The 11,039-nt window shown below is 44.3% G+C and overlaps 1 protein-coding gene across 1 annotated transcript; it reads left to right on the forward strand.

Annotated features, from left to right (window-relative positions):
* The first annotated feature begins 7,817 nt into the window (after nucleotides 1–7,817).
* Nucleotides 7,818–10,392, forward strand: LOC149331653 (uncharacterized). Its single transcript, XM_089555539.1, has 2 exons — nucleotides 7,818–8,122; nucleotides 9,232–10,392. The coding sequence occupies exons 1-2, from the start codon at nucleotides 7,838–7,840 to the stop codon at nucleotides 10,390–10,392; spliced, it is 1,446 nt and encodes a 481-aa protein (XP_089411665.1). The 5' UTR covers nucleotides 7,818–7,837.
* The last annotated feature ends 647 nt before the right edge of the window (nucleotides 10,393–11,039 follow it).

Here is an 11,039-nt window from a genome sequence, read left to right on the forward strand (position 1 = left end):
AAGAAGAAAGAAAACAGGTTTGAACCTGGCGCATGAAGAAACATAGCCATAAAATTATATGTGCTTGAAACGCGGCGACTATATCATGAATTTAAGCACATTTTCATTCTACACAGAACACATGCTAAATTAGGATACTAAGTTCAATACAAAAATTATTCAATCGCAATGAGAATTCCTATTGCGTAATATGGAGACCAAAGCAGCGGCCGAGTGATTCGCCAATGACATTCGGCGTGTGCCGATCCCTCCCTGTTGCATCGGATGAAAGCACTATAACAGCATGCGATACTTCTACTTTTAAGAAATGCGCTTCGTTCCAATACATATACATATATACTGCAGGCTTGGCGCTCAAGGGGAGGAAGAACAGCAACTTCTGGTCGCCCAGGCGGTCGACATGCTCGGCTTGTAAATTATGGCCGAATAAAGGCCATAATTTTATATATGGTCTTTATGGCCATAAAGGCCATAAAGACCATCGCATACTAATCGAAAAACTAAATGCTTATGGAATTCGGGGACATGCCAATAACTTAATTCAAAGTTACTTAAGTAATCGAAAACAGTTCGTTAAAGTGGGTGATTATGTGTCCGAATTGAGAACTATAAATAAGGGTGTACCACAAGGGTCAATCTTAGGTCCGCTTCTTTTTTTGTTCTATATTAATGATATTGAAAATATTCCTTTCACTCAAGACATACTCTTGTATGCAGATGATACAAATGCCTTTTTTTCCGGATCAAAATTGAAAGAAATAGAAGAAGCAGCCAACACTTGGCTATGTAACTTATCGAACTGGCTTATTAGCAATGATTTGCAGTTAAACATCAAGAAAACAAAATATATCTTATTCAGAGCAAGAAACACACCTATTGACTACGAAATTAATCTCACCTTCCACACTGAAAGTTTGCAGCAAAAAAAACCATTAAATTCCTCGGTGTCCACTTTGAAGAGTTTCTGAGCTGGAATGAACATGTAAATCATTTGAAATTAAAAATGTCGAAAGTAGTTTGAGCATTATGGAGGGTGAAGAACCTGATTCCAACTAGGTACAGATTAAATACATATTATGCAATCATCCAATCCCACTTAACTTACTGTCTTTTGATTTGGGGGAAAACAACTAGAGGTAACTTGCAAACGTTAACAATCATGCAAAAGAAAGCCATTAGTGCTCTGGAAAGCTTAAATTATAATGAGAGCACAAGCAAGGCCTTTTTTCAAGAAATATGGGATTTTTTATCTTGAACAGCTCTATTTATACAAACTTGCACTCTACATATACACCCAAAGGAAACAAAATTCCCACAGCTTTGATAATACATATCTGATGAAAATTGACAGCTTTTGTTTCAGGAAAATAAATTACATATTACCACGTTTACGAACAAATTATGGATTACAAAGTATGAAATACCTTATTCCCAACGCTTTAAACGAGAACGCGGTGTTAGCTGAAGCTATCAATTATCCTTCTATTAATACATTGAAAAGATTTTTGCGCGAAATTTTCATTGTATGGTTGTAGTTGGGTTCACGGTTTTTGTGAATTTCTATAATGTATACTTTCTTTTCGAGTGACTGCTTTTGAGTGGAATGGACTGTATTTGATTTATGTTTATCATACTTATTTGTTGTACATTATTGATTATAAGTGTCTCTCCTGATGGATTCTGTATTTTTCTGATGGTTTCTGCACAAGGTTTTGCTAAAACAGTTTTTATTTTGTTTGAATGTTGGCACGAGTGTTGTGCACAATTTCAAATATCATGCTAAATTGTTTTCGCTCAAAGTGCTTTGTTCGTTTTTCTTCGTTAGTTTATGATTTGTTTATTCGGAGTGCATCGCTACCAACTTTGTTGTGGGGTCAGGGGACCCAGCCAGGTACAGGTATTGTACCTTTTGTCCCCGGCCCTTAGTTTTCTGTACTGAGAACTAAAATGTTAATAAACTCAAACTCAATCTCAAACTACTACTGCTGTATACAGTATACTCCACCCCCCTTCGCTGCCATGTTTTATGTACATTGAAAGTCGGAAGGGCCCAAAATCGGGAAGTTCAAAAATCAAGAAGGAATAGGGTTCTCTAGCTAAGTGGAGTTTTGGGTCAGTTGGGCGCTTGTCTTCTCTCCCTCTCTTGTCCTCGTTTGTGTCGCGCTAAGCCAACCTGCAAATCAATAATGTTCTTGCATTAAATTCTTACGTTATTCTAATTCATCGGGAATTTTATTCGAATTCGTTGGGAAATATAGCAACATCAAAATATACGGATATATGATGTAAGCTCCCGAGGGAACGTGGAATCGCCTTATGTTTTGAAGGTGCTCTTTTCTCTCGCCATTAAGCAAAAACAATCGATGTTATTACTGGCGGCAAAATCTGCATAGAAATGGCGGACGACACGCTACCGAGCTCAGTGTTTAGAAAAACATTTTTCACTACGTTCGCTGTATGGAACAAAAACCAAACAAAGATATGCAACTGAAGGATGCTAAATTCGACTGAAGCAATGAGATCGTTCCTAGGTGCAGCGCACTCTCAGAAAAAGCTGAATTTCGCTGTCGATACAGTTGTATACCAAGTGGCTGAAAGAGCTATGCGCGCATCAAGTTAATATTCACATCTAGCTTCACAATCTAGAATGGGAAAACCAAAACTTTCCAGTTATCGCTTGCCAGCTGAGGCTGCTCGTAGACAGCGCGAACGATGAAATCGTGATTGCTTTGACTAGCTGCGTCTCTGCGAAATCTTAATTTTAGAATACCGCTACGGAGTGCTGATTCTAAGTTATTGCTGCTGTGAATAACAGATATATTAATTCACTTAGTGCACTTATCTGTACTGCTTCCCTTCGAGGAAAAATTCGAGGGACACTTAAATTTTGCCCTAAGAGTATGACCCGATAGCCGTATTGGGCGCCTTCAGTGGCCTGGGTCCTCCTTGTATATGTAATATGTTTGTAATGTTCTTTATTATTTTAAGGATGAGTATCTTGTGTAAGTTAGTGTGTGTTGTTGTTGCCTACACTAGTGGACTGCAATTTTATGTCTTTGTTTATTTCATTTTCATTTTCTATCATTATTTCTATACAAAAAGGCATACATGACGTCCTTTAACAAAGTCGAATGAACGTTCCTCAGTGATAGAAGTGTGTAGCGCGCCCGGCTCACGACCCAAGAGGCAACGGTTCGAGTCCCGGCTCGAGCATCGTTATTTTCTGCGCGATTTCTTTTCTTTGCACGGAGGCGTTACATAATTGAGGTGGAATGACGTTCGCGACCATGTATACCAATGAGGAATTGTGTATTCACGTCATCATTGTTGGACTGTGTGATGAGTGTGGGATATTTGAATTACCCGCGCGAGGTCACGTGGTGGTGACTTCACACTACTCTCGACCAATCCCGATTTTCGCGACACGCCAACGGTAACGACGGCGCCTGGTTCTCCGCTGATCGGGACCATTCACGCGCGTTAAAATGCGCGCTCGAGAAATTAGTTTTCTGTTCATGCTCGTAACTAACAAAAGGGGAGGTGGCGTTCTAATTGCGGCCCAGAGAAGCCTTCAATGCATCGAAATTAAAACTTCATCCACACTGGAAATAATATTCGTTCTCAGCAACTCCTGTTATCCCCCCTTAGTAATCGGCGCTTGTTATCGTCCCCCAGACGCAAGTAATTCTTTTGTCGCTGAATTTCACGAGGTGCTTTTTTCCGTTACCGCAACCTATCATCAATCGCCCATTCTGATTTTCGGTGACTTTAACTTCCCTTCCATTAACTGGTCAAACCCCGCCTCAACCCTATCCAAAAACAATGCTGAAAGCGACTTCGTAAACACATGCCTTAACTTTGGACTAACACAAGTAGTTTCACAGCCGACGCGGTCTGGCATAAACTCATCCAATACGTTAGACCTGATACTTACAACTCAATCTGACAAGCTTTCCCCAATCACATACTTGCCTGGTCTTAGCGATCATTCTGTTGTTCATGGTTCCTTATACTGTAAATTACTGCATCCATCGAAAATAACAAAAACAATAACACTTTATGAGAAAGGCAATTATTCTGCAATTAACACAGCACTCGAAGAATTTTCCATCTGGCTTCTTCGTGACTTTTCGATACGCTCCGTAGAAACTAACTGGTTGCTGTTCAAGAATAACATACGTGACCTGGTACTAACATACATACCCACTATCACTGTAACAGAAAAACAGTCATCACCATGGTTCAATCATGCGCTCAAACGCCTCAATAATAAAAAGAAAAGACTTTTTCGCTCTGCTAAACGAACTAACACGCAGTGCACCTGGCAAAAGTATTACGCTGCAGAAAAGGAATTCGAATCACAAGCTAACAAAACAAAGCGCCATTTTTATTCTGAAATTCTTCCGAACATGATAAAAACTAATCCTAAAAAATTCTGGAATACGATTAACCCAAAGCGCTCTCAGCCATTAAAACTGTACGACAGCCAGAATTGTCCGATTCCAGACAGTTAAGCAGCCGAAGAACTTAACACCGCATTTTGCTCTGTTTTCACAAAAGAACCTGATCATAATTTACCAGATTTCACCCAGTGCCACCATTCATTCATGTCCGACATCACTTTTAATGCCTCCGGTATAGCCAAAATAATTGAATCACTAAAGCTAACATCCTCATCCGGAGTTGATGGTATCAACACTAAAGTACTAAGGAGCACAAAAACTGTTGTAAGTGTGATCCTATGCAATATTTTTCAGCAGTCATTGTCATCAGGAGTGGTGCCGGAAGACTGGAAAGTGGTGAAAATAGTTCCAGTCCCGAAAAAAGGTCCTTCACATTTATGTTCCAGTTATCGTCCCATTTCACTAACAAGTGTTTGTTCCAAGGTAATGGAACACGTCCTCTACTCTCACATAGTAAAATTTTTAATATCTGTTAATTTTTTCAATCCTAGACAACATGGCTTTCGCAAGGGCCTCTCATGTGATACACAGTTAGCTTCATTCATCAATGACATAAGCTCTAACCTAGACCTGAACATACCTGTAGACGCGCTGTTCTTAGATTTCGAAAAGGCCTTCGATAAAGTTCCCCATCAGAGACTACTACTTAAACTCTCAAGATTGTGCATTAACCCCCTTGTATTCGATTGGAGTTCTAATTTCCTTACGAACCGAAAGCAATTTGTGTACGCTAACAACTGCTCCTCGTCTTTTTCTCCAGTCCTCTCCGGAGTCCCCCAAGGTACAGTACTCGGACCATTGCTGTTTCTAATTTATATTAATGACCTGCCTAGTAACATATCCTCTAACATCCGCCTTTTCGCAGACGACTGGGTACTTTATCGCCCCATCCACACCACCTCTGACTCTAAAATTTTACAGGATGACCTTAAACGAATTGAAACTTGGTGCGACAAATGGTTAATGTGCCTAAACACTAAGAAAACGTCTTTGCTTTCCTTTCACCGTCGGAAAAACTATCAGGCATCAAGTTAACCCATTTGTGGCTCGGTAATCTCATCTGTCCACTCTTACAAATACCTTGGCGTCACCCTTTCAGATACACTAACCTGGTCAGAGCATATAATGAGCATTACTAACGAAGCCAATCGCACAATTGGTTGCCTCCGTCGAAACTTGCGCCTAGCCTCTGCATCCGTGAAAACACTTACTTATCTTACATTTATCAGACCTAAAATTGAAAACGCATGCTCAGTCTGGAATCCCCATCAAGCTAATCTTTCTAACACCCTCGAAGCTCTACAAAATCGCGCTGCAAGGTTTATTTTCTCAGACTACTCCTATCCTTCCAGTATCACTGCACTCAAATCACGGGCTAATCTTATTAATCTTGAAAAGCGACGCTGCATCTTCAGGCTGTGCCTTTTTCACAAATTCTACCATACGCCACTCAATGTTTCAGCAATCTTACCACTTCATCGACAGTCAAGCCGCACCAGCCATCCTAAAGCCGTCTATCCGCCCCCAGCACACACCACAGCCCATCTTCGTTCGTTTTTTGTTCAGACCGCTCGGGACTGGAACAAACTGCCTGTCGACGCTGTGCGCCACTCCGACCCACATTCCTTCAAGACTGCCATCGAACCACTCTTCACTTGAACATTATGCCCATCCCTCATGTAATACCCCACACCAAGGGGCATTTGAGGTACTAATAATAAAAACATAAATAAATAAATAGATATTGCTGCCCCGCAGAGCCAACGGCGAAGAATAACGGCCTGTGGGGCGATTTGGTGCATGACTGAAAACATTGCGGCGCCACGCCGACAACACAATAAAGAAAAGGACAACACATGCGCACACTACCAACTGTTTTTGGAAGAACAGGGGCATATTTATGACCCTCACTCACAATTTAACAGAGCTATATCGCTCTCAACCCAGCAAGTGACAAGTAATCTGCAAATGACTAGGCTAAATACAAATCGCAAAACGCTTCTTCTACCCTGTGCACTTCAAGCACTAGCTTATTGCAAAGATTAGAAAAATAAACGAGACAAATCTCAGCAATAGCAGTGTCAGTCACCCGTAGCAAAAACAGTCAGTACCTTAAACGTAAAAGCAAAACAAAAACGATGTAAAATAATAAACAAAGTAAAATTACAATAAAAGCACCACAACAACGACACCCAGGTTTGGGCGTCGCACGCCAGCGAATGAAGGGAGAATAATTAGCGGTACAGGTCTTCATAAAAACGTTTCCAGATAGCAAATTTGATTCCTTCAAAGAGCTACAGAGCTGTCACTAACACACACTTGAAGGAATTGTTGAGCGCTAAAAAACCACGGAAAAAGGACGAACACACGGGACGAAGCGAACGCTTCGTCCCGTGTGTTCGTCCTTTTTCCGTGGTTTTTTAGCGCTCAACAATTCCTTCAAGTATGTATTTCCAACTAGCCCCAGTAGTAGCTCTTTTGACACTAACACACGTGCGGCCATTCTTTTTAATCCTAAAGGCTGCAAGAATTTCACGTGCGACCTGATCTCGACTTCTGCTTAGAATACTGCTAAGCACTGTTTCACACTCTCAGTCTATACAGCGGGGAGGCCAATTAAACCCCCCCTTACTCTAGCGATTTCTCATGCTTCCGTGCCCTGTCAATGATGCAAAGTCCCGTCTGGCCTATGTAGACGCTTCCACATGTCAGTGGGATTTCATGCACCACGCTGACGGCGCAGGAAACAACATACTTGTCATGCAACCCACACAGCTTTATGGGTGCGGAGAACACGACAGGTACAGTTTTTGTCAAAAGTATACAGCCCCAGGGGTCGGCTTCTGAGCTCCGAAGTGCGGCACCTCTTGCATACTCAGGGACTCTAATCTCACGAAGGCGGAAAGAGCTTAAGTCCACATGCCTCCCAAGCTTAGGACTATCAAATGTGCTGAAAAGCTCCGCTGCACGATTTGAAAGCAAAGCCCTTGGGCTGTATATTGTTGACAAATTCTGTACGTCGTAGCAGCTTGCCACGTTTTTAAAGCTGTGAACCACTCGGTGTATATAGGGGAGCAGTTGTGGTCGCCTAGTTTGCAGCTTGCTATCAGGGTTCTTCTTTCCTTTCATTTTTTGAAGGAGGGCATTACGAAGGCTGCATTACTGATAACTTTCGCCGCATGAACAGCGTCCGCGAGGCGAGGAACGAGAGGCAGCTGGTATTGGGGGCGTTGTCGCCTTGACGACCGGCAAGAAAAAAGAAAGGGGGGGGGGGGGGGGGGAGAGCAAGCAAAAAGCGATAAGAGCGCGCATTCCGAGGGGCGGAAAAAGTCAGATCGTGCACACCGCCGAGCTGAGAGTGGACGCCTGGAGTGATGCCTCCTGAAATCTGGCAGTACACTGTGGTAGGCTTCTCCGTGGAGCTCGACTGGAAGCCCCTACGCTTCGTGAAACCCATTCCGGTCCACAGAGTATGCGGCGTCTGTGGACTGGTGCGGAAGAGGACCGCGTTTCTTCCGTGCGCACACACACTGTGCGAGTCCTGCTACGAGCAGAGCGCCCAGAACGACGCCATTGTCTGTCCGCTGGACGGACATCGCTGTGACGAGGATGACGTCGAACTGAACGAGTTCCCCGTCGAGGAGCTGCTCAAAAGAAAGGTAAGCGCGAAAGAAGGAATGACTCTGTCTTTTGTGCAACTGTGATGCGAATGCAGACCCTTGTTTTGGAGGGCCTTTAATGAGCCCTGTGAGACGCTGTTGTCATTTTCTAGAGGCTTAGGCATATCATGCATGAAGTTTGATTTTTATCGTGGTTTCTTCTTCACGGCTCGAAAGCTACACATTCCTTAGAAGGACAAGGTAAGCTGTTGGGCGAGGAGGAAGGAAGAAGGAAGCGACAAATTCCCGAAAGCTAGAGGTGCGCGTTCATGGAGCGCTTTAAACTTGATTAAAAGTGAGGCTACATGCAAAGCAGATGCGTTCGAACGTAAAAGGCGTAACTAACGCGGTAGGGTACCACAACGCTAAATGCCGAGGTCGTGGGTTCGGAATGCACTGGCGGCATGTGGTTGTCGATTCATGTCCTTTCTGTTGAATTATGTGACCTTTTATTGACCAACAGTGATCGACACCATTACTGAAAAAAATTCCCCTGATATTATGCGTTCTCAGTAATGCTTTTAACTGACGCAGCTGATTTTGGGAGAAATCTGGAGCGTGAACGCCTCGCACAATGCGGCCTTGAACCTCTCCGCCGGCATGTATGGTCGAAAAATTTAGCAAGTAACCATCGTTAAAATGTCTTTGTGGCAACTTAACTCTCAGCAATGAGAGGCCAGTCCTTGGCTTCAACGGAAGCTCTTACAGAACGGTCTTGCCTTCGTAGGTGGCGCGCGTGTGGCTATGCGGCGCATCTTGCGGCGACATCCTGGCGCGCAGGTCGCGTGAGCGGCGCTGGTCACGTGATGGGCTTCAACGCCGACGCCAATCGCGCTAGAAGTGAACCGCTAACAGTCGAGCTGTAAAATGCACCCCTTCTGCTCATGCTGATTTCGAAGACTGTTTTGCATCTTTCGCATCAATTGTAATGTCGGTTCTTTTTCGACTGTCTAAATTGAAAATCACGAACGTTCCGATAATCACTCGGCATTCGCCAAAGCGCTTGGTTTCCAAAAGCCTGAACGTAAGTTACAAAAATATTGCAGCAGAATTTTGTGTTTGTCTCGATATTAGCGTTGTAAAAGCGCTGTGCGCTTTATCGCTTGCAGGTCCAATGCTGGAATAAGGAAAGCAACTGCGGGGAAGTACTGCCTGCATCCAAGATCGTCCAGCACTTCCATCAAGAATGCGGATACCATTCCATCTGCTGCCCCAAATGCGCGGCCGTTGTTCTTTGCAGCGACGTCTGCAGGCATTTTAGATCGGACTGCTGCGGTACTGCTACGCCTGCTGCACCCGAGTGCGGAGGGGAGGCCAGCTGCAGAAACGGTGCGGCGCTTCTGGCATCGTTCAAGCAGAGCTTAGAAGGACGGGCAGACGAAATGAGAGCACTTCTTGAGCGTCTTCTTGTTGGAAACGGCGCCAATAGTGACCGGCTCAGTGAAGTTGTTCACGGCGTGAACAACTGCCAAGAAGCACTGAGTGAACTGCGGAGCGGTATTAACGCTCTGAATGACACCATGGGACGAGAAGTGGTCCAAGGAAGGACCGAACAAAGGGAGACTCAGAAGAAATGCTTCGATGAAATAACAGGGTTTAGGAAGGATACGAGGGAACGTTGGGTTGCCAACAGCGAGGGTATGGTAATTCTTTTCAACCGCCTGGATAGACTGGAAAAAGCAGTGATAGGCGAGTCGGAAGAAGCGGCCGGGGAGATCCTTGAAAAGGCTTCCCAGATTTTAGGTGGCATAAACGAAGTCAAGGAAGGCATGGCCGAAAGAAAGAATGCAGGAGACTGCAGCGACAGAGTGTTGGGGCACAGTGAAAGGCAGGTGAGGCGCTGCGAGTTTTTCGTGAAAAACTTTCAATCCCTCCGAGAAAAAGCTTTTAAGGATGGATGGTCCCAGTACAAAGGAGATAAAGTATATCTATGCGGCTATTTTATGTCACCTGGATTGATACTCATTCAAAATGCAACGCGAAAAATGTCACTCCATGCTTGGTTCTGTTTGTACAGTGGTGCCATGGACGACGCTCTTCAGTGGCCGTTGAAGCCAACAATAAAACTGGCCGTTGTGCACCCAAATGGAGGGGCGGAACGTGAGCTCAGATACTACTTTTCTGGTAATGATCCTGTTTGTCAAAAGCCGGTAGCATCAGACGATTCTGCGGGACTTCATACCACAATTGCGATTGACCTCGATGATATCATCTGTGACGGCTACGTGAAAGATGACCAGATCAGGGTGAGATTCGAGATGCTGCCCTGATTATCCAGGGGCCGAGAACAGGGAGGGGGGGGGGGAGACAGCTTCGACGCATTTATGCGCGTGCACCTGGCAGCAGTTTTTGTTAAGCTCCAGATTTCACACCGTGACCAATAAAGAACGCTGCTCTTTCATTGCTACCTCTGACATGCCCCTGCCTGTGTTTATTGCCTAGAACTGAAATATTGTAATGAGACAACTCGCACAATTAGCGTGAACGGCCGGTCTTTGTTCCAGCTGTGCTGCTCAGCAGGCCAGCGCTCGCAAGCGCGCTCCCGAGCTTCGTCAGCTTCGTCTTCTATCCTCTTCGTCTCCTTCGTCGGCGCTAGCCGCTGGGGCAGCAAACCCCAACTCTCTATATTACATATATATAAAAGATCACTGTTCTAGGCTCTCAGACGCGGAATTTTGAAATCTAAAAATGATGTAAATAAATGACTGTCTTATGGACGTGGCGATTGTTTAGGTGTGTAAACCTAGGGATAAGACAAAGTTTTATCTCGGACTGCACAAGGGCACTCCCTCCCAGGTAAACAGTGCCCACGTCGCTTTCGGATTCGCACATTGTCGTAACTAAACACATATTTTGTACCTTGTGGGCGCAGCTTGGTTGGCATTGTCCGAATGGATGTAAGCTATAAGCAAGTAGT

The sequence above is a fragment of the Amblyomma mixtum genome, chromosome 8, assembly GCF_055824585.1.
Source record: "Amblyomma mixtum isolate Tamu chromosome 8, ASM5582458v1, whole genome shotgun sequence".
Classification (NCBI taxonomy): domain Eukaryota; kingdom Metazoa; phylum Arthropoda; class Arachnida; order Ixodida; family Ixodidae; genus Amblyomma; species Amblyomma mixtum.